The following is a 22,642-nucleotide window of genomic DNA, read 5'->3' as shown; positions in this document are numbered from 1 at the left end:
AAAGCGGGGGAGGGGGCGGGAGGGGTAATGCGCGTGCGCATAGGCTGGACCCTGCTGCCACTTCCTTCCGCGGGGTACTGAATAGCTTGCAGAGGGAGGAGGGTAGCTGCGGCCATTTTGCTTACGCTCCGGTTTCGACCGGAGGAGGAAGGCCACGTCAGAGCTGCGCCGCTGCAGCTCAGATCTCCGGATGGGCTGCCTGGCGGACCTGCAGCTGATTGGCTCGAGGGAGCTGATTACGTGCAACATCCGGTCAGGCCTCGAGCGGTTAAATTGGCCAGCAGTTCTCTTTGCGCTCTCTCTCTCCCGCCGGCGCTGGAGGGAGTTAATGGCGGCCTTCCTCCCTCCCGCCCCGGCCGCCGGCCGCCGAATCCTGCTTCTGCTGCTGCTTTTTCTTGGGATCTCGGGTTGCTCAGGTAGCGGGCTAGGCAGGGAGGAGGGAGGCACGACCTCCCTTCTCCTGGGATCGGTTGTGGGGGGCGGCGCGTGCCTGAAGGGCCAGAAACGGGGGGAGCGAGCAATCGGGCCTACCAGGTTCCAGTGTTTCATAGACATGCACCCCGCTCAGTGAGGACTGTGAAAACCTCTAAGTGCCACGTGGTTGCACTTGCTACCTCCATGTTACCGACGGATGTGGACTGGAGGGAGGGGGTGGGCTGCAGGCTTGCTACTCTCTTTTAGAACTTTTAGGCCCCTCTCCTCACGTGTTTGCTCCACGTGTATTGTGCCCGGGTACCCCGCCTCTATCCACACATATTGCTCTTCTGGGCCTCAGGTTTCCCTATAAAACGAGAACGTTATCCTAAATGGTCTCTGAGGTGCCTCTCCCATCAAATCGTCTCAGAGGGCCTCTATTTAACCTTTATACCTCCTAACTGAGCACAGTACCTGACTTAATAAGTAAGCTTCCCCCTTCCTGGGTCCAGATGCCCCATCTGTTAAAATGAGAGCCTCTGAGGTCACCTAGGCTTCCACAGGGGGACTCCCGTGCCCCCATCACTTGGATTATTAAACAGTTGTCATTAATGAATTTTCACTCTCCAGGGTCTCACTGTTCCTCTCCCCCCAAATCCACCCTCCAAATCTGATTTCCCAGAAAGCTTCACTAAATACTAGTTGGTCCCAGGGTGTATTATGAGCTAGGACTCAGCCTGGCAGCTAAGGCCCACAATCTGGTCTTGGCTTATTTCATGTTGTCCTGGTAAAGTGTGCATGGCTTTGGATTTATGGAAAACCCATCAAAAACTGGGTTTCTCATAGTGTATTCCATGCCAAAGAAATTAACTACCCCGAACCATTGCCGGGCCTCAATCTGTAGGCTTTAGGCACTGAAGTGGGTAGGACAGGATGTTCTAGACCTGATTGCTAATCTCCTGCTTCAGCAATCAAGGCCTAACCTAAGTGATTCAGGAAACTTCTCTTCCCCCCTGCCCCTTTCTCTTTACTTTCTGTTCCACCACCATCCTCATTTGGACCTTTGTGTACCCTCCACTTTGTCCTGAATAGAAAATGGGGCTCCAGCATGTGCCCATTAATGCCAATAACTTACTATTCTTAATCATCTCAAACAGCGGAGTCCTGCACTGAACCTATGATTACACCTTCCTACTATACCACATCTGATGCAGTCATTTCCACTGAGACCGTTTTCATCGTGGAGATCTCTTTGATGTGCAAGAATGGGGCACAGGTAAGAAAGGAACTTCCAACAAACCTTTCTGGAAGTGGGCAGCAGGATCCCTTGATCCTGGGTTTACTAATTCCTTGTGTCTATTCATAAGTCCTTTAACTTTGACAAGAAGCTTTCGCATCCATATCTTTTTTTTTTTTTTAGCCCTTTTGTCTATACTAAATATAAATGTATTCTAAGGCAGAAGAATAGTGAAGGCTAGGCAATGGTGGCAAAGTAACTTACCCAGGGTCACACAGCTAAGAAGTGTCTGAGGCCCACTCCTGAAGGACTTTTATATAAGAATGCTATCCACATTGAGAAAAAGAACTATGGGAATAGAAATGCAAAAACGAAACATGACATCACTTACATGTATATATGGGGATGTGATTTGGAGTTTAGGCTTTAAAAAAAAGTGTTTTGAGGCCACATATGAACCCAGGACCTCCTGTCTCCACTTTAGTTGCCCCCTTTCCTCTCTCCCCCCCCATCTTTTTTTATGGTGGTTCAGACTCTAGTGGCAGGCAGTCTGCTGACTGCTTTGGATTTCCTCTCCAAATGTTTTAAATGCATAAAACACCTGGGTTACCAGGGGAAAAAAACCAATTACATTTGGCATCAGACTAAATCTTTTTTTTTTTTTTTTTAAGTTCATAGGCCCTTGAGTTTAAGAACCCTTGCTTGACTCAAGGCAAATCCTCTTAGCTTTTACACTAACTGCTCTAACTAATTAACTAATGCTCAGCAAAGTTCCTGCCAAGCTTTTGAGGATAACTGGCAGTATTTTGTTCTTCTTGCTATATCTCAGGACAGAAATAAGAAATTAGCATTAGTTGAGCCCCCACAGATGCACACCCGAATCCATGGGGTACAGTGGAGAATATCAAGGGTCTTTTATAGTCAAGCAAAATTGAGGTTAAATTCAACCAGAGAGATAAGAGTTACTGTAAGGTCCTATGAGGGCTCTTCCGGGGCAGTGAAGTACTTCTGCTTTCTTTCTATGTCAGACCCTGGAAAGCCAGGATTCTTAAGCTGGGTTCTGGGAACTTAGGTGGCTTTTTTAACATAACATCCTCATTTTACCATTCTCTGCCCAAAATTTAGCATTTCCGTCAATCATGAATATTAGGTAACATTAAGAGTCCAGATGCTTTACTAGACTGCCAAAGGGGTCAGCTTGATGGTTAGAATCCAGATTTGAGGTAGGAGCCTAGAGGGCAGAGCTGATTGGGACAGGGCAAGGCATTATTACTTGAGAGTTTGGCTTCCCCCCTCTTGCGAATGTTTCTAATGTTCCTTCCCTAGCATGGTTTTGGATTTATGGATGTCCCTTTTCTGTGGACCTCTCATAGTGAATTCCATGCCAGAAAAATCAACCACCCTGAACCATTGCCAGACCTTTACTTATAAGTCTTGAGCACTGACATGGGTGGTACAGTGTACTGTTGACTCATATAAATGTCTCTTCTCTACACACACACAAAAAGGAGACAGGATGTATCTCTGGCTTCCTCTGATCTTGCCTATCCCAATTACTCCCCAGAATGTGGCCCTCTATGCTGATGTTAATGGAAAGCAGTTTCCGGTGACTCGTGGCCAGGATATTGGCCGATATCAGGTATGAGAGGAATCTACTCTTATCCCTTTCCTGCAAAGCTTAGAGGCTGTTAGAGGAAGAGGTTCAGGGACTGATAAGGGTGAAGAGAAGACAAGACAGCATGCCTCTGGGGGGTCAGGTGGGTTGGAAAGAAAGATTTTTGATAAATTCCCACTGCAAACTGCACAAATGCTCAACTGCCTGCCAACAAAGGGCTCTGGGAGTGACCGCACAGGGTCAGGATATTTCTGGCTAGTTTTCATTCCCCCTGAAATCAGGTATCCTGGAGCCTGGAACATAAGAATGCCTATTCTGGAACCTATGAAGTCAAGTTTTTTGATGAAGAATCTTACAGTCTTCTAAGAAAGGTGAGTCTTAGAATGACTTCCTGTCCTTGAGAGAAGGCTTAGGGAAACTTGGACAGACACACCCTCCCTCCGTGTGGAGTGGCATGGCCACCAGGGGGCTCTAGTTGCATGTGGAATAAGATGCAGATTGTTAGAGTACAAGATGGAAGCCTCCTGGTAGGAATAAGCCATCTTGGTTGGGAGAGGCGACCTCTGACGCTCAATTACCTGTCCTTTTTTTTCCCTCCACACTCTAGACCTGGGGCATGCCAATAGCTGTTTGAGGTCTTTCCCAGGGATGAAGGAGGTGCTCAGCCCCTATACTGTCTCTCTATATACTATAGGCCCAGAGAAGCAATGAGGATGTGTCAACCATCAGTCCTTTGTTTATAGTCAGCGTGGACCACCGGGTGAGTGAGTGGGATAAGGCAGGCCTCATTAGAAGCTCTCCTATAGTAGGGTGGGAAGCAAAAGCTGGCTGTGTACCTGGGCTGGGCTGGGCTTCTTAGTATGGGAAAGGGTGGGGTTGAGTTCTATTATTTGTCTCTCACTTAGTGGGATGAAAAGGCATTTTCTCTTACTCCAAAGGGGAATGACTGATTTCCACTGCACAGTCACCATATCCCCAGCCCACTCCTAGCCGGCTGCTTCCTTCTCTTTCAGGGTGCTTGGAACGGGCCTTGGGTCTCCACAGAGGTGCTGGCTGCAATGATTGGCATGGCGATCTATTACATGGCCTTCAGTGCCAAAAGCAACATTCAGTCCTGAACCTGTCTCCTTCCAGATTTTTCTTCCTGCAAAATAAAAAGGTTCCTTCACTCGGAATTTCTTTAGTCGATGGCTTCATTTTGCATAGAAAGTGACTTGGGCAGACTTTGACAGGGTAGAGTGGCTGAAGTCTTCTGGTGGCCCTGGGCTGAACTTTCATTTGAACTCCAAAGATCTCCAAGCCCACTTTCCCCCTTCTACCTTTTGGGGCAGGGAAGGAGCAGGGGACAGGTTATTGAGTAGACTCTGGCAGTCAACCACTGCCCCCTTTCATAGCTTCTGAGGTCGTCTCCCAGGCTGGGCCCAAGGTAGAAGCCATCATTTGGGAAAGTGGCTGGCATTGGGTGGGCATTCATGACTTAGTAGTCACTACCAGTCTGCCCAGGCTCCTTAAAGCAGCCTGTGACTGGCATACTTTTTGTTCTCTAATATCTACCAGGGTTAAATTGTGCCATCATCCTGTGATCCTGTCAGTACTGAGACTTTAAAGGACTTCTGCAGCCTTTTCAGCCTCCACAAGGAGAGACAACAGTCATGTTCCATAGCCTGGAAGGGCAGAGAAATAGAACAGCTGTGGACACGTTGGCTATCCTGGTCACTCCATTTTACAGGGAAGGAGACCCGAGAGACAGTGAAGTCAATAGTTTTGCTGTCAGTGAACCTTAAAATACTATGGAAATAGAGGGGTGGGGGTCGGGGGTTGGGGGTCAGCTCCTACTTGAGTTGACATCTGAAGACCTAGATTCAAATGGTTCTGCTAATGACCACCTATGGGACCCTGAGGCTCTTCCTTTCTCAAGGCCTTGATTGAAAAGAGGGGTGCCAAAATAGATTAGTGGTATCAAACTTGCATAGAAACAAGGACCACTTAGAAAACCTCATGGTTCTACTAATTTTTTCTTTTGTCCAGCATTTCCCAATTACTTTTTTTTTTTAATGTCTCAGAATCAAGTGTTTGAGGCCGTATTTGAATTTAGGACCATCTCTTGGTCTGGCTCTATCCACTTACCCTACCCAGCTTCCCCCAGGTACATTTTAGTTTGGTTTGGGCCAGAGTATTTTTAATACCTGAGCTTGATCCGGAGATCAAAATTGGGTGGGCAACTGGGTGGCTCAGTGGATTGAGAGTCAGGCCTAGAGACCGGAGGTCCTGGGTTCAAATGTGAACCCTAGCTTTGTGACCCTGGGCAAGTCAATTAGCCCCCATTGCTTAGCCATTACCATTCTTCTGCCTTGGAACCAATACAGTATTGATTCTAAGATGGAAGGTAAAAGGTTAAAAGTATCAACATTTTGGAGTTAACAAGGACTAGCCATCTAGGGGAACAACCTCAGTCCATATGTCATCTCCAATATAAAGTGGGGGGAGGGGGGCAGTCTACTTTCCAATGCCAGAGACCTGGAGGCTAAATTTGCCTCTCATCCCCCTACCAGCACCAGAGCTGGGCTGTCATGTTCCACCCCGCCAATCTTCTCTCTTCTAGGCTAAATGTCAGCAGTTCCTTCAACAGAATCTCGAGTGGACTCAAGGCCTGTGATCATCTCAGTTCTCCGGTTGCCCCCAGCTTCTTGCTTACACTGCCAGGCTGCCCATGGCTGAGCAGAATGTTGCCAATTTGGTCTGACTTGTCCCAGGAGGCTCCGGCTCCGATGGGGCTCCTTGGCCCACTAGAGCCAGTGACTGATACACTGAGTTGGCACCAAACACCCAGATGTCAATCACACAAGCCTGTCCCAGGCTTAGGAATGAAGCCAATGCCATCTAGGCCCTTATCCAAGTCATTGGTATGAAAATGATGGGTGTGGGGACAAGTCCCGATTTGTGGGCACTCACCACTACAATCTGCAATAAACCATGAGACATTCCTGATAAGCAGGGCATCAGAAAAAGGGGAATGGTGTAGTCTGGGGGGTCCTGGCCACACGCACACACACCCTGCTTTTCCCTTTGTTTTATTCACTTGACACCCAATTTGATGAAAAAAAAACTGTCTTGGTTACCAAATGTGCAGCGTCAGCTAGAACACGGGCACGTGGTCTGCCCTGATTGGCCTCTCAGGAAGCAGGTAGAGAAGCAGAGATCCCTGCCCCGCCTCTGGCACCTTTCTGGAAGGGCCTTTCCTGGTCTCCAGTCACATAGATTGGAAAGCCACTTCTAAAGCCAGAAGAGAAAGCAGCCTCTTCCAATGGAGAGTTCCCAGCCTCCAGGAGCATCCCTGCAAATGGCTGCTCTCCAGACTGGAGACACCCCCCCCCAGCAACTTGTTGGGGCCTTTTCCAAGCCAGTGTCAGAAGTCACCTTAGCACAGGAAGAGGGCGCCGGATCTCTGGGCCTCACCACTAAATCAGATTTGGGATCCAGCACCTTGCTTCATCTGGGAGTTCCTTTTCCCAATCAAATGCCTACTCCAGGCCCTGCCCCACCTATTCCCTTCATCCTCCACCCCCCACCTAGGGCCCAAACAGGTTTCACCCATTTGCCCCACCTACCGTTGCCTTTTTTTTTTAATCCTTACCTTCACTATCAAGTCTAAGAAAGAGCGGTAAGGGCTAGGCAATGTGGGTGAAGTGACTTGCCCAGGGTCACACAGGAAGTGTCTGAGGCCAGATTGAAACCCAGGACCTCCAGTCTCTAAACCTGGCTCACAATTTACTGAAGCATCTAGTTACCCCCAAGAACAGGGTTTTGAGTAGCAAGGCAGAGAGACTTGAACCCAGGATCTCTGTCTCCAGACCTGGCTCTCCATCCACTGAGCACAGGGCACCTACCTTTAGTGACATTAGCCCTTCCCTCTCTTCCCCATCCCATTGGCATTTTAGAGCCCTTTTGGCTCCCGCAGATGGGTATTTGCATCTAAATAGGCCGGGCTCTCCGATGGGCATTTACATCTTAAAGGGTAGCCTTGAGCCAGGGTGTGGTGGCGTCCCGCAGCTCTTTTCCAAAGGAGTATTTACAGGCAACCTGCAAGGCCGCCCCTCTGGCTTTTGTTTTATTGTTTCCTAGGCTGAAGAAAGTGTTAATAATGCAGATGAGATTTACGAGCCTTCGGTGGCTCGTTAAAACATTTACCAGCAGCCATTGCCTCCAGGCTGCGTTGTCTTAGCCTCCTCGGGCTTTACTTGGAGCCCAAGGGATCTCGGGAGCTCAAGATGCTTCCCGGCCATTCCCTCTCACTCCGAACGAGAGAATAAATGACTGAACTCTTAGCAGGTCCCTTCCAGGCCCCAGTCACCCATCGAGGCCCGCTGTAGGTAGGAATTTTCTTAGGAGTGAGCTTCGGGTTCTGGAGCAAGTTTGCGGGGATCCTTGAACCCGCGCCCCTAAGATTAATTCACTGGGGAACCAGTTTTCTGGGCTTTCTATCTCCTGGCCCGAGAGTAGGAGGAGTGCACAGGCACACAGCAGCTCGGTTTAAACGCTTCAGGGAAGTGCTGGAAGAGCAGGGGCCTCTCTCTGCCACTGGCAACTAGAAAATGGGTCTCCACTGTGGTCGGCTTCCGTCCTCAGTCTTCTGGCTTGGAGTCCCCGACAGCACTGGCTGTGAGCAGGAATAGTCTGGAGAAAGTTCTTCAGCTGTTCCTTTGATGGCTTGAAAGCAGCTGGAGAAGCACATCCAGGATTTGGAGCTGGAGGGACTAAGCGATTAGTGAAGGGTCTGGTTGGCCTTCCGGTTCGCTCCCTGCTCCGCGGGCCTGGGGAGCAAGAAGCAGAAGCAATCGCTAGGGGTGGGGCCGGGACTAGCACCCTGGCTGATCTTGCAGCCTGCTTAATGCTCCTCCCTAATAATTCCTGGATTTGCTCTTCTGTCCCCTTTGGAGATTCAGGATCGGGACGGAGGAGTTTCTGTGGCAAAGACCTTCAGGGCTCCTTTAGCTCTCCCTTTACCCAGGGCTGCGGCTTTCTGCTCAGGCTGTTGGTCATTTGCTTGGGGAGGCGATGCGGAATGTCGAATGTTTGTTGATCCAGAAACTAAGCTTTTTCTTTCTTTTTTAACTCTTACCTTCCGTCTTGGAGTCAATGCTGAGTGTGGATTCCAAGGCAGAAGAGTGGTAAGGGTGAGGCAATGAAGGTTAAGTGACTTATCCAGAGTCACACAGTTAGGAAGCATCTGAGAACAGATTTGAACCCAGGCAGTCCCACCTCCAGACCTGGATCTCTGTGCACTGAGTCACCTAGCTGCCCCTTGACACTAAGCTTTTTTTTCATTAACCCTCACCTTCCGTCTGGGAGTCAATACTGTGTATTGGTTCCAAGGCAGAAGAGCGGTAAGGGTGGGCCATGGGGGTCAAGTGACTTGCCCAGGGTCACCCAGCTGGGAAGTGTCTGAGGCCGGATTTGAACCCAGGACCTCCCGTCTCTAGGCCTGGCTCTCCATCCACTGAGCTACCCAGCTGCCCCCTTGACACTAAGCTTTTAAAAGGGCAGGCTCTGTCTTGTATGTGTCATGTCTTGTATCACAGCACCTTACAACCCCTAGGAGGTCTTCAAAAGACCAGTGTACCAATGGCAACCACGCTCTGCACCTCTCCACCCCTGAGGGTGGCACTGCCATTCATAGCCATACTCTAATTGGAAAATGAGGGGGTGTCCCTCAATTGGGAAATGGCTGAACAAATTGAGGTATCTGCTGGGGATGGAATACTATTGTGTTCAAAGGAATAATGAACTGGAGGAATTCCATGTGAACTGGAATGACCTCCAGGAATTGATGCAGAGTGAAAGGAGCAGAACCGGGAGAACATTGTGCACAGAGACGGATACACTGCGGTATAATCAAATGTAATGGACTTTACCACTAGAAGTGATATAATAATCCAGGACGCTCCTGAAGAATTTCCCGGGAAAGAATGCTAACCACATAGAGAGAAAGAACTATGGGAGAAGAAACGCAAAAGAAAAACACAAGGCTTAGTACTTAGCACTTGCATATATGGGTATATGATTTGGGGTTTAGGCTTTAAAAGCTAGCTCTGTAGCAAAAATGAATATGGAAATAGGTATCAAGTGACCTTTGTAGAACCCAGTGGAATTGCTTGTTGGCTCTGGGAGGGGGGAGGGAGAGAATATGAGTCATGGAAACATGGGAGAATATTTTTAAAATAAATAAATTAAAAATTAAAAGAAGAAGAGCATCCTATCTACAGCTAAACTTGAGTTTAGTTTAGTTGGGCTAAGAGCTTTGGTACCCGACCTGTGGGGATACCTGGTCCGAGGTGAGTGGTTAACCACGGTTCTGTTCTGTTCCTTGCTGTTAAGGAGGCAAACTTCCGGGAGAGTTTTGTTTGTTTGTTTGTTTGTTTATTTGTTTGTTTGTTTTTTAACCCTTAACTTCTGTGTATTGGCTCCTAGGTGGAAGAGTGGTAAGGGTGGGCAATGGGGGTCAAGTGACTCGCCCAGGGTCACCCAGCTGGGAAGTGTCTGAGGCCAGATCTGAACCTAGGACCTCCCGTCTCTAGGCCTGGCTCTCCATCTATTGAGATACCCAGCTGCCTTTCCGGTAGAGTTTGAGATGATAGGAGCAAAAAAAAAAAAAAAAAAAAAAAAAAAATACCCCTTCCATTCTGGCTCCGGAATCAAAAGCCACAGGATTCAAGCCCCCTGACTTGCGCAGGCGCGCGCACACACGCCTTATTTATTGCCAGAACTGAGTGTGCGGTGAGAATCAAGACTTTGGGCTTTTCCCACCAATCCTGGCAAAGGTCAGCTTTGTGCCTCGGCGTGTCATTTTCAAGAGGTGCCTAGAGAGAAAGGCGGTTTGTACCAGGTCCCCAACTGTGGGAAGTGCTCGGGGCAGGGGTTCTTACCCTTTTCTGTGCCACGGACCCCTTTGGCAGTCAAGCGGAGCCACGTGACTCCTCAAAGGCAGAGGATTCTAAGGCAAGTCACACCAACGCTTCTGAGTGGGAGGAACACTGCCCGCCTGTTCCCTTAAAGCAATTTTTGTCTCTAGGGCCTTAGTGACTCGACCAGTGGCCCCTCATACTCCAGATGGGGGGGGGGGGAGGCTTTCCTTAGTAGTTTCCAATCCATAGTCGGGCGATTTCTTGCGGCTCCAAAATAAAATGCCATTCAGTGTAGAATGCTGCTTTCCCATTAAGAGTACCTCAGTGAGACGCTAAAAGATAACTCTAGCCCAACTATCAATAATAGGGAATTAGGTCTTGATCAATGATACGTGTAAAACCCCGTGGAATTGTGGGTCGGCTAAGGGGGGTTGGGGGGTTGGGCGAGGGGGAAAGAACATGAAACATGGAACTAGGGGGAAATATTCAAAATAAAATTAAGAGAGTGCCTCAGTGCATCTTGTTTTTCCAATTGCGAAAGTTTGTGGCTTTCGATTCCCCCCTCCCCCCCCCCCCCCCAGCCAGGGCAGTAACCTGCCCTTCTACCCTCAAAACACAAATCACCAGACTGGAGCTCGAGTCAAAACACAGCTTGCTTTATTCTTAAGATGCAGGTGGTGCTGGAGGGTGTCCACAGAGGATGGGGTAGCCTGCATGCTACCGATCATAGAGCCTCGGAATTGAAAGGGACCTCAGAGGGCGTCTAGTCTAACATCCCACCGGCTGCAGGAAGCCCTGCTCGGAAGGCATCCCTGACCCGTGGTCATCCAGACCGCTTGAACTAATGACCGAATGAGACTGCCCGGTCCATGGTTGGGCATCATTCCTGATGAACTGAAATCTGCCTTCCTAGAACTTTCCCCCACTGGTTCGACTTGGGCCCTCTGGGGACAAGCAGAATACGTTGAATCCCTCTTCCATCTTTCAGCCCTTCCATTAGCTAAAGACTGATCACAGCCACTTCCTTCCTCCCCTCCCTCGATCAAGTCTGCCTTCAGCTGGTTACCACGTGACACGATCCCGACTCCTCTTACCATACCACCCTGCTCCCCCTTTCCCTGAACACTTCCCACTTGTCCGTGTCTCTCCCCAACGGCGGTGTCCGGGAGTGAACCCGACACCCTGGATGGGTCTGACTAGGCAGGAGTACTGCGGGACTCTCTCTTCCCCAGTCCTGGACACCGGACTTAGGCTAACGCAGCCTAGGAGCTCCACTGGCTGGTGGAGAAGGAAGCGCCTCACCCAGGGGAGACAGCAGCCATATTACACACACGGGACCATCTTCAGGTCCACCTGTGATGCCCCCCACCCTATCCTGGGCCCCACACTTCACCGTTCCCCCTTTCCCGCTTCCCCCCTCCCCGGACCCCTCCCTCCCTCCCTCCCCTCCCAACCAACCTTCTTCCCGGACAGACATCACTCTCAGCTCCCGGCCGGCGGCCTTAAGGAGCTGCTGGCCCCTGGGCAGGTTCACAAAACAGAAAAACAAATATTGGCAAGCACAGAAAATGATAAAGACCACGAAATCAGGGTTGCTCTTGTCCCGGAACGAGAGGCTCCTGTTGGGCCCCCGGCAGACACAGCACGGTGGACAGTGAGCTGAGGGAGGCATGATCATCCGCGGGGACTTTTGTGCTCGAAATCCAAGGTAAGGAAATGCTTTGTGCTCTGGAAAGTCTTCCTCCCTCCCCAACTTTTCCCATCGAGTTGCGCCGTCTCCTCGCGCCCCCAAGCGGATGGGACGCGGGCGGGCGCGCGCGCGCGCGGGCGTGTGTGTCTGTGTGAAAGCCACGCGCACGAGCCCAGCAGGCCTGAAACTTTCTTTCGGGTCGACCTTGGGCGGGCGCGCAGAAAACTTGGGCTTCTTCTGCACACAGACACAGGCGCGCGCGCGAGCGGGCGCGCTCCCCGAACACCGAACACCACAGCCGCTCACGCCACAGCCGAGTCTCCAGGGGAAAGGGAAGGTGACTCAGCGAAGGGCCTGGCCGGGAGGAGGGAGCCTCACACAGTGGTGACAGACAGGAGAGGGTTGTAGACCCTCTTGCCGTCCGCTGAGCGGGTTCCGTGGGCCAGCATCTCCTGGATGGTGATCCAGTTGTCGAGGATCTTCTTGTTCCTCTTCTTCATGGTTTTGCGGTGGCTCAGCGCGATGATATTGAGCTCGTGCTTGCTTTCGCTGTTCTGCTGCTCCCTCAGGCACTCGAGCCGGCTCTGCATCATGAATTCCCGCCGTTTCCGCTGCTCCCGGGCCCGGATCAGGTGCTGCTTCCGCTCTTCCTTGCTCCAGTAGCGGCCCATCTTCATCTCGCTCACGGCGTCGTCGTCCGTGGTCATGCCGCTCCGCTCCTCGCGGATCTTCAGGGCGCGCGCCTTCAGGAGCCGGTCCCGGACAGGCCGTTTGGCCACGTAGCGGGTGCCGTCACTGCGCACCTTCACCTTCCATTCCATCCGGGGCGCTTCGGCCCCTCCCACCTTGGGGCTGGCCAGGGAGTCCTTGCACATGGTGGCTAGACTCAGAGGGGTGTGGCCCAGTTCCTCCAGGCCGCGGGCGGGGCTCAGCTGCACACAGCTGTGGTAGCGCTCGCTGGCTTGGCCCTGCACCCGATGGCGCCGAGAGAGGTAGGGGCTGCCTTCCGCTCCTGCCTGCTCCAGCGCCCCCGCGCCAGTCTTGGGGCTGCGGCGGAGCCTGTCCTCAGCGTGCTGCCTCTGGCACACGTCGCCGCCGCCGCCGCCGCCGCCGTCGCGGGAGAGGGAGCGGAACTTGGCCGGGCTCCCGTCCGGGGGGCCGCCGGCCTTGGCTGGGCCGCACGTACTCTGGTTGAGGTTTGAGTTCCCGGGGGCAGCCTTCTCGGCCCCTAAGCAGGCGGCCTTGAAGATGGTGTCGGTGACCCGCCGCAGGGGGCTCTCGAGCAGGGGCTCCATGAGCAGCGGGGTGCTGCGGCAGCTCTCGCCCGTGTTGTAGGCACTGGTGCTATCTTTGTCCGACTTCTCGGGCAGCTCGGTGATGTCGGAGAGTTCGTGCTTCTTGGGCTCGCTGGCCCCAAAGTCATAGAGGCTCTCCTCCTCCAGCAGCCAGGCCTTCATGCAGCGCTCCCGCAGCTGCTGCATCTTCTGGGCCCGCAGGATGTTCCGGCACTTGAACTCCAGGTGCCGGAGCTCCTCCTCGAGCATGGCCATCTCGTGCCCCAGGCTCTCGTTGCGGTTGACATCCAGGGAGCTGTTGCCCCCTCCCGCCCTGGGGAAGAAGAGCCCCAGCTGGTTGCCGTTCTCCAAGTGGCATTTGATTTCCAGCAGCTCCCGGTAGCGCTCATACTCCTCATCGGTGAGGCCGGGGACGTCCCCACCGCCTAACCCGGCTCCCTCGGCCAGGAGGGAGTCCATGCTGAAGTGGAAGTCTCGGCTCTGCAGGGCATCGCCCTGGAGGCCAAACTTGCGCAGACTCCCTGGGGTGTTGGTGGTGCTCGGGGCCTCGTCTCCCAGCAGGTCGTGTTCTGAGCTCTCTTCGTTTCGGGTGCTTTCGTCGGTCCGGCCCACCCCACTGTCCAGCTCCTGGCTGTTGTTCAGACCCGGGCCTGTACTAGCAGCTCCCTTTCTGTCTTCAGTTTCAAGCTGGGGACAGAGAGACGAGTTTGGGGTTCGGGTAGGCCTAGCCACGACGCTGGGGGCCGAGCTTGGGGCCCCAGGGGTATCTGGCCTCAAACGTGGGCTTCCAGCCCTTCCCCAAGTCCTTCATTTCCTCTCCCGCTCCGCCCCGCCTTACCTGGGGGCGGTACCCATCCTTCCCTCCTCCTCTTCTCTCACCTGATGGCCAGAGGGGGATTTCAGCTTCTGGAGGGGCAGCTCTCCCTCGTTCTCGGAGCCAAAGTCATCTAGGAAGTCCTCGCGGTCGCTGTCTTTCCATCGCTTGGTCAGCTAGAGAGAGAAGCGGAGGATTCTGGCCGCGTGTCCGGTGTCACTGGCGCTCTCTCTCCCCAGAGACAAAGCCTAGCGCGTGACTGCCGTCATCGCTTCCCCCTCCCTTCCAGGGTGCAGGCCCGCCCCCCTCCTCCGAGAAGGCTGTCGGGCCCAGGGGGCAGGAGTACCTCAGTCTCTGGCCGAGCCACAAGCAGTGAAATGTTGGTGTTCTCCTCCTGGGTCAGGATGGCTACCGCCTCCTCTCGGTTCTGGACGTCCATGCCGTTTATCTTGGACGGGGCAAGGAGAGAGTTAGCTGGAGACAACAGCCAGCAAAAAGGGACCCGCGAACTGGGGGGGGGGGGGGGCAGAGATCCCAGGGATGGCCTCTCCCTGTCTCTGCCCAAACCCACCTGACCTCGGTTCACACCACATCATCACAGCTCAGACATATAAGAAAAGGCTTACAAAAGGCAGATTTGGGAGCCAGGCTGAGGCATGGGACTAGGGGAGGATGGAATGAGCTCCACAAGGCTAGTCAATTCCAGGCCCAGAAGGAGCTGGAAGTACTGGGTTAAGGTGTTTGCGTTACTTCTCATAGCTCTGGTTTTCTGAGCGGCCTTAAAGCGTGGACTCCTACGGTCCTAGCAGAGGCCCCAGGAGATCCGCACCCTGCTCACCATACTCATCTTCCACAAGACACGAAAAGTGGCCCTTGGGAAGGCAGTAGGGGGAACTGACGCCCTTTGGCAGGCGTCAGCACTCAAGAACCTAAAGGAGGACCCCGGCCAGGATGGAGAGAAACGGGCGTCTCTCTCTCCTAACCTTGACTCCCCTTGGCTCAAAAAGCCACTCTGAGCAGAGCACAGAAGCCCCCCAGGAGACCTGGAAAACCGTCTGGATTCTTTCTCGTGGCTGCTTGCCACCCCCAGCCCTTAGCCCTTTCCGGAAGACTACTGCCCATCAAAATAAGAAGAGAGCTAGCTGGAAGAGGAGGGAGGGGCTGAGCACGTGGCCAGCAGCCCAGGGGGAGAGATGGGTACAGGGCTCACCTGGATGATGCGGTCCCCTTCTCGGATCCGGCCATCTTTGGCTGCGATGCTGTTGGGATTTACCTATAGGAGCCATGCAAAGTGGGAATAGTGCTGGGTACTGCCAGAGAACGACAGAGTGTTTCAGGCCCACTCTGCAGAGGAAGGGAATGCAGAGGCCCTCAGGGGGACCCCTTCTGTAAGGTCAAGAATGGTCTCTGGGAAGCCCCTAGCCTTGTTCATTAGCCAGCAGCAGGGGAAGATGTGGCTGTCAGAGACACTCCCTAAATTGGGAGGTGATCAGGGTGTGTTTTTCCATTGGCAGGGTAAGAAGATGGTGTCTTCCGAACACACGGGCACTTCCTCTGCCTCTGCCAGACCACTCCGATTGGCACCCGGGGCCCACCTGAAAGAGGCGGCTGCCCGGAGAGGGAAGCTTTATTCTCTCCACAACTGGCCAATGGCCGAGGTCATCCTTGCTGTGGGCTGCTTTCCCTGGCCTTGCCTCACTTTCCCACCTCAGACAAATGAAAACCCTACTTGGTGATGAGATGGCAGGTATAGGGCAGGAGGGCAAAGACAAGCTTCAAATTCAGTCTCTGCTCTTCTCCCTCCCTCCCTCCCTCCCTCTCTCCCTTCCTTTCTCTCTCGCTCTGTGTGTGTATGTCTTTCTCTGGCCCTCTGTCTCTCTATCTCTCTGTCTTTCTGTGTCTCGCTCTCTCCCCATTCCCTTTCCAGACCTCAGCTTCCTCCTCCTCCTCTGTAAGGCGAAAGGGTTGGCCTCCATGATCTCTAAGGTCCTTTGTGTAGGCTCCCATAATCCAGAGCAAAGGGATCAGCCCTTGTTAGCATTAGATGAAAGGTCCAGAGATGGGGCAAGAGGAGAAGCAGACAGGAGAGTGGAGGCCCAGGGTTAATTCCCACCCATCCCCCCCCCCATGCCCCGCTGTGGGAATGTTCTCTCTGAAGGTCATTCCTCATCTTCCTCAGAGAAACAGCAAACTTTAGAGGGAGAAGAGTCCTTGGGAAGCATCTTAGCCAATGTCCTCCTTGTAAAAAGGAGCAAACCAAAGTCCAGAGAGAAGGGCCGAGTTCAGAGTGCCAGAATGGCGGCGTCCAGTGGACACGGCCCCCCCGCACTGCCGCTAGTGGCGCCCCCCTCCCTCCCCAGATCAAGTCCTACCTCTCCGACGTAGATGCCCAGGTCCTCTTCATCATCTGTTCGGTAGCAAACCATCAAACCGAGCTTGTCCCGGTGGCTGGCTTTGTACAACTCCACCTCCTGCCACGCAGGGGGAGCAGGGAATGGAACAGAAAGCCCAGGGGAACTTGTGAGTCATTCGGCATGATGCGGGGTGGGGTGGGGGGTGCAGAACAGTGCTCCCACCAAGCTATGCCATCCAAAACCATCCCCTGGCCCCGGGGAACCCCTCACCTCGTCTCTCACATCACCTACACTGCTGCTAGGTACACAGTGTCTCTGTGTCTCAGGCGCTGAGATCTGTTCTCACTTCCCCCGTTTACTCGGAAGCCCCAGGAGACACACAAGGAGACACACGAGACACCAGACACACAGGAAGACACAGACTCACCTACACAGAGCAAACATGGGAACCAAACCCACACCCTCCTTCCTTCCTGCCCAAGGTGGGCTATGGTATGGCCACAAGGAACAGGAGAAGCAGGATGAAAGCCCCACCTGCTCTCAGGAGAGACCAAACTGACACTTCTTGGTACCTTCCATCTCCCGGGAAGCGATCAAACCTCTCGTCACTCCCCAAGCGGGGGACAATTGGAAAGGCACCACCCCAAAAGTGACCACCGAGAATGGCTGCTCTGCACCTGGCAGCCCCTCACCTGTCTCCCTCAAGCTCACCTCATACTCCAGCTCATCCACTCGGTCTGCCTCCTGCTGGCTGCCCTCCATGAACTCCGCTGGGTCATAATACTCATGGCCGATGGGGGGGCTGCCCAGGAGAAGGTGGGAGGGGTCAGGACAACCAACCATCCGTCTATTTCCCCCCACTCTTCTCCCCCACCTCCCAACAGCTCCGGGGCCTGGCGTATCTATCTCCCTGCGAGCAGGTGACCCAGGGATCTGGAGTAGAGATGCACTGAGCTAGCTGCCCTAGGCGCCAATGGACCTGGAGGTACCCTCGAGAGTGAGCCTGCCGAATTCCATTCCTTTCAAACCAAACTCATTCATGCAGAGGCCAGAAATGCTTTATGGAGCATCTAAGGGTCCAGAAGGAAGACCGAGGATGCCCAGCACCCCGCCCCACCCCACCCCGTTCCGCACAGCTGCATCAGCAGCCCAGAGGACGACTGATCTGGCCATCCGGACCGAAGCTGTCACCGCCAGGGCACAGTCAGTGCCTCGTCACCACCCCCGCCCCATTTACTGGTAGCATCCCATGCAGTGCCCCCAGGAGTTAACCAGGCCCAAGCCGATCCTACAGGACCAGAGCAGGGATGATGAAGTCCCCTCGGGTATTGCGTTCCGATCCCCAGGAAATGATTAGTGTCAGCAGCAGCCCTTCCTCCCTGCCTCCTTCCTACCTCTCTGATTGAAGAGAGGGGGTCCTGGTAGCAAGCAGCTCCCCTGCAATCTGGCTGGAAGATTAGCGGTGTCAATGCACGCGCAGGCACACACACTCTCACACACACACTCTCTCTCTCTCCATCGCCCCTGACTGGAAGAAGGCCCCTTTCTTCCAAGGAGTAAGACAGAGAAATGAAAGAATGGAAGCAGACAAGAGATGGGAAGAGATCCAGAGAGGTGAGGAAGCAGGGAAGAGTTGGGAAGAGATCCAGAGAGGTGAGGGAAATAAGAGAGGAAGAAGGCAAGAGAATTCAAAGGCATGAAGTAGAAGGACATGGGGAAGAAGAGAAAAGATCGAGAGATCAGCTCCTTCCCTCCCCGCCACATCTATCAGCGAGGAATCATGTGCAGTCAGTTCCAAGCCAGCAGAGGGGGGGCTTGCCTCCCTTGAGCTCTAGGAGGAGATGAAGGGAGGAAGGCCTGACTTCTAGCTTCCTAATCCCATCACCATCTGGTGAGAAGCCCGAGACAAGTGCCCCTGAGGCTTGATCCTGAATCCCAGCTAGACCTCCTGGGACTGCCCCTGCCCAGTCCTTTCCCAGAGGAAGATTTCCACAAGGAAGGAAAGCAGCCGATCCTGGGGATGCAAGAGAATAAGAAAAGGTAGCTTGGATATTCTGCCTCCAGAGCCCAGACAGGCCTGGATGTGGCCTTTGGCAAAAGGACCCAGATGCGCCCAGGTGCTGTGCCTGCTCTGGAGGCAGGGCCCGGAGCCCTCCTGGGGGCAACTCACAGCTCAGAAAGGACGTACGGCTCCAGGATGACCATGGGTGGAGTGGGAGGGCGCAACTTGCCCAACGCCATGATATGCTCGAAGGTGATGTCAGTCTGAGTGCCACTGTCCACCAGCTGCAGGTCGTGACAGGAGCTGTCCCCCCGGAGGCGGGGGCTTCGTCTTAGCACCTGGATTACCAGGGGCTCCTTGGAAGAGCGCAGTGCTTCCAGGGTTTGCTCCTGAGACAGTTTGGAGAGCTCCTTCCCGTTCACCTGTGGGCAGAGACATGCCCACATCAACATCCCCAGGCCATCTCCCCTCCAAAAGCAGGGAGAAGGGAACCCAGAAGTCAGAGGTAGGCTCAGCCTGGCAAGACTCGGGCACGACGCTCATTGCCTGAGCTCATCAACCGGCAGCCCCCAACCGATCCATAGAAAGGGTGTCCGTCCTCCATCCTTTCACTTTGACTCTCATTCCAGTTCTACTCTCCTGCTCCTCATTTTCAAATAGCATATATCAAGCCACCTCAGGCAAATGGAGGAGCCAGAGGAGAGCCCCATATGGGCCTGGGGTCTGAGGGACAGGTCACCGGGCTCTGCCACAACAAGAGACTTCTCTCCAAGCCAACAGGCCCGAGGTCCTTCCTCCAGCACCAGCCTTCTTGCTTGTCTACCAGTAGACCCCAGAACGTTTCCCCTTCTTCACCTTTAGCCAGCATGGAGGGTTTGTAGGAAGGACAAGAGCAGCGTCATCTGGAATCTGCGAAATGCCTTAGAATCCATGGGCAAGAGCCTAGGGGCATCATCAGTACCCAGAGTATGTGAGAGGTACCTAGAGGTGGTGTGTCCAGATACCAAGGCTCCGTGGTGGGGGAGGGGAAGGGGCTTGGTAAGTGTGAGCCCCAACCATTTATGAAGCTTCTATCAGGTCCCCAGTCTATGCATAGCAATGTGGAGGGGAAGGAATTCAGGAAAACGGGAACGAGTTCCTGCCCTCAGAAAGCTTACGATCCAGTTGGACAAGAATACAGAGCCACATGGCAAAAGAAAGTCAACACCACAAGGTGAGCTATGGCAAACCAATGTTGAAGGAGTCGGGGGCGGGGGTGGGGGTGGGGGGAGGCCTTGTGCCTTAGGCCTTGAAGGGCAGAGCAGCTCAAAATGGGGCGATCTCCCCCCTCCTGGTGGCCAGGAGAATGATCTTCGGGGATGAAGTATGACAAAAAACCAAAGTCCCAGAGATCCCAATGAACTGGGGCTGGGGTCAGTGGAGCGGGGTGGGAGCACATAGAAGAACAATAAGAGAAGAGGTCAGATTGGGAAGATCTGCCATTACTAGTATTCACATCCTCCAAGTCCCATATCTTCCAGACCAATTGAGGCCAAGCCATTATTCAGCCAGCTCTTGTCTGTCTCTGAACCTTCTCCGCCATATTTTCAAAACTCTCCCGAGGCCAGTGGGTTCATTTCCCCTTCCAGGTCTTACTGTCCTAGCTTCCTGCTGACTCTCCTGCCCAGCCCCTCCTACCCTAAATTAGCTGCTCAGACGGCTCTTCTACTCTCTAAAGGAGACCCCAAGAATCCTGGGAAACAGAATGCTACCTAACCCCTCCATTGGAGATGCTCACACCCTATTTTAAGGCCTCTGCTTTTCGGTGCCCACCTATCAGCAAGGCCGCGCCTAGGGCTAAACGCCCAGGCCTCAGACAGTAAGGTGCTATGATGCGTGGTCCTGGGGCAACAGTGGGAAAACATCATTCTTTTCTCATTCAAGTTTACAATCAGGTCCACAGGGTTCCGGCTGGAGGAGGCCCAAGAGGCCATCCATCTAGTCCAATCTCCTGATTTTAAGAGGAAGCGAGGCTTCCTACTTAAGAAGAGGTGATTTGTCCAAGGTCCCGCAGCAGAAGTGGGGTTTCAAGCCGGCGCCTCTGCCTCCAAAGCCAGTGCTCTGTCCCCTGAGCTACGCCGCCTCCAATGGAGGAACGGGACCCAGATAAAGAATTCTAAGATCGAATTTGAGAAGGGCGAAGGTGAGAACCAAAGTCATCTGGAAATCCCCAGGAGAGGAGAATTGTGGCAAAATGTTGTCTCGAAATCGTTTTCCCTGGAGGATGCCCATAGCCAGACATCCCTTACCTTTCACTGAATTTTTTTAAACCCTCACCTTCCATCTTAGAATCAATAGCATCTATTGGTTTCAAGGCAGAGGAGCGGGAAGGGCTGGGCAATGGGGGTGAAGTGACTTGCCCAGGGTCACCCAGCTAGGAAGTGTCTGAGGCCAGGCTTGAACCCAGGGATCTCCTGGTTCTCTATCCATTGAGCCACCCAGCTGTCCCCCTACCTATCATTTTAGACAAGAGCCTCCCAAGTATTTTCTTTGATGGCTCTCCAGTAACATGAGCACTTCCTCATCGTCCTTGTTGCCATACTGACAACATGGCTATTTCCAGGCTTCTCAAGTACAAGTGAAACCCCTCTGGCCTTTGAACAGTGGGCAGCGCAGCTAGAACTAACTCTCAGCCTTCCGTTTGTGGCAAGAGGCACATCAAATGAAGAGGCAGCCTTAAGTTGTGGATGAAATTCACTTGTTCTTAGCGTTGCTCTCTGGGTACCGCGGGCAAATGACACAGCATTTCCCAGTCCCTGCCCTCTGTTCTCCCAGCACCCCTTCCTTGTTCAGAAGCTGCTGGCTTCCTGGGAGCAAACATGGCCTGGAAGGTCTTTATCAGCCTGTGGCATTTCCCTCTCGTCCAAGCCTCACTGCTGGGGCATCACGGCCCTGTGCTGTGACTCACTGACTGCCTACTGCATTCCCAGCGAGGGTCAAAAAGGCGAGAATGGGAACAGAAGCCCGGGCTGGGACAGCACTAAGGTTTCCTCAGAGTAGGAGGCAGGGAAACCAGTTTCTCTAATCGGGAAATCAGAGGAGCGGAACACTGGCTGGCTCACCACCCCCACCCTCCCCTGCCCCTGCCCCTACCCCATCCCAAGGCTTCCATCTTTAATGGTAGCTCCATGGTGACAGGCTAATATGGTCTCGGGTCCAATGTGCCCCTTCCTTACCCAGCTCTCCCAGTAAGGCTGTGAGTGTCAGACGGAAACTGGGTACATCTAGCCAGGCATGTTGTCTTTTTAAAACATTTTAAATGAATAATACAGACGTGTGTTTCGAGTGCTAATACATGTATAACCCAGTGGAATTGCTTGTCAGCTCTAGGAAGGGGGAGGGGAGACAAGAAGAATCATATCATTTTGGAAAACTTATGTGGAAATTTGTTATTAGAATAAAAGATAACATTTTAAACATTTTTTAACCCTTTCCTTCCGTTTTACACCCAATTCTGTGTATTGGTTCCAAGGCAGAAAAGCGGTAGGGGCTAGGCAAAGGGGGTGAAGTCATTTACCCAGGTTACACAGCTAGGGAGTGGCTGAGGTCAAATTTGAACCCAAGACCTCCTGTCTCTGTGCTTGGCTCTCAATCCACTGAGCCATCCAGCTGTCCCAACCCATGCCGTCTTTTTAAAAAAATCCTCGACTTCCTTGTCTTAGAACTGAATACCGTGTACTGGTTCCAAAACAGAAGAGTGGCGAGGGCTGGCAATGGGGGTCACCCAGCTAGGAAGATCCGAGGTCACCTTTGAACCCAGGACCTCCCATCTCTGGGCAGCCCTCTCTGCCTTCAGCCCCGTCCAGTTCCCAGAAATACTCTGTGGGGGCACTTGGTAGCGTCTGCATGAAAGGCCACTTCATCTCCCTCAATGTTCATAGGCTGTCTGGGGGTGGGAAACTGCTCCTGGGTAAAGAGAGACAAGAAAAGAGCCATCACGTGCCAGGAGGGACAAGAACCCGGGCCAGGGAGGGTCTCCGGGGTGTCTTCCACCATTTCCGATCAGCAGCATGAAGAAGAGGTCACGTGGCTCCGGGTAGGGGCGCAGCATGTGATGGCTCCTCAAGCACGCACCCAGCACGCATGGGCGTCTACTGCTGGGGGAGATGTGCTCACACCTGGGGTGTGCATGCATGGAAAGAACGGGGCTGGGGCTGGGGCTGGGGCTGGGGCTGGGCTCGCGCTGAATCGGTGGGAAGTCACGTGTGTGCGCGTGCGCGCCTGCCCGCGCCCGCCCTTCCTATTCCTTCGCCTTTGGGACCTGTGGGCAGGGATCCTGG

At 53.4% G+C, this 22,642-nt stretch overlaps 2 protein-coding genes and 2 non-coding genes across 6 annotated transcripts; 3 read left to right on the top strand and 1 right to left on the bottom strand.

Annotated features, from left to right (window-relative positions):
- The first annotated feature begins 172 nt into the window (after nt 1-172).
- SSR4 (signal sequence receptor subunit 4) lies at nt 173-4,441 on the top strand. 2 transcript variants are annotated; one of them, XM_044682564.1, is made up of 6 exons: nt 173-416; nt 1,572-1,690; nt 3,216-3,290; nt 3,548-3,637; nt 3,961-4,026; nt 4,280-4,441. In XM_044682564.1, the coding sequence occupies exons 1-6, from the start codon at nt 191-193 to the stop codon at nt 4,382-4,384; spliced, it is 681 nt and encodes a 226-aa protein (XP_044538499.1). In that variant the 5' UTR covers nt 173-190; the 3' UTR covers nt 4,385-4,441. The 2 variants fall into 2 exon arrangements, with proteins under 2 accessions (XP_044538499.1, XP_044538498.1); XM_044682563.1 differs by having other exon boundaries at nt 173-443.
- Nucleotides 1,211-1,348, top strand: LOC123253886. The gene has a single exon (XR_006506634.1). It is a non-coding gene; the product is annotated as a small nucleolar RNA SNORA42/SNORA80 family (small nucleolar RNA).
- On the top strand, nt 2,977-3,112 carry LOC123253887. The gene has a single exon (XR_006506635.1). It is a non-coding gene; the product is annotated as a small nucleolar RNA SNORA42/SNORA80 family (small nucleolar RNA).
- A 7,791-nt stretch (nt 4,442-12,232) lies between the features above and the next one.
- Nucleotides 12,233-18,751, bottom strand: PDZD4 (PDZ domain containing 4). Of its 2 annotated transcripts, none has more exons than XM_044682616.1 (8): nt 18,492-18,751; nt 17,033-17,123; nt 16,340-16,438; nt 15,178-15,240; nt 14,314-14,415; nt 14,033-14,143; nt 13,121-13,840; nt 12,233-13,075 (listed from the first exon to the last, which is right to left on the bottom strand). In XM_044682616.1, the coding sequence occupies exons 1-8, from the start codon at nt 18,560-18,562 to the stop codon at nt 12,233-12,235; spliced, it is 2,100 nt and encodes a 699-aa protein (XP_044538551.1). In that variant the 5' UTR covers nt 18,563-18,751. The 2 variants fall into 2 exon arrangements, with proteins under 2 accessions (XP_044538551.1, XP_044538552.1); XM_044682617.1 differs by having other exon boundaries at nt 18,510-18,739.
- Between the last annotated feature and the right edge of the window lie 3,891 nt (nt 18,752-22,642).

Source organism: Gracilinanus agilis, chromosome X (genome assembly GCF_016433145.1).
Source record: "Gracilinanus agilis isolate LMUSP501 chromosome X, AgileGrace, whole genome shotgun sequence".
Taxonomy (NCBI): Eukaryota; Metazoa; Chordata; class Mammalia; order Didelphimorphia; family Didelphidae; genus Gracilinanus; species Gracilinanus agilis.
The sequence above is the reverse complement of the archived record's forward strand: the minus strand, read 5'-3'. Positions and strand labels throughout refer to the sequence as shown.

Bases quoted from the DNA above. Each gene is read 5' to 3' on its own strand.
- SSR4 (XM_044682563.1), top strand. From the start codon at position 191: ATGGGCTGCCTGGCGGACCTGCAGCTGATTGGCTCGAGGGAGCTGATT. The intron at 1,691-3,215 runs GTAAGAAAGGAA...ATTACTCCCCAG, and splicing joins TGTGCAAGAATGGGGCACAG to AATGTGGCCCTCTATGCTGA. The intron at 4,027-4,279 runs GTGAGTGAGTGG...CTTCTCTTTCAG, and splicing joins TAGTCAGCGTGGACCACCGG to GGTGCTTGGAACGGGCCTTG.
- PDZD4 (XM_044682616.1), bottom strand. From the start codon at position 18,562: ATGGCGTTGGGCAAGTTGCGCCCTCCCACTCCACCCATGGTCATCCTG. The intron at 15,241-16,339 runs GTAGGACTTGAT...TGGCTCCTATAG, and splicing joins TGGGCATCTACGTCGGAGAG to GTAAATCCCAACAGCATCGC. The intron at 14,144-14,313 runs GTACTCCTGCCC...TTCTCTCTCTAG, and splicing joins TGGCTCGGCCAGAGACTGAG to CTGACCAAGCGATGGAAAGA.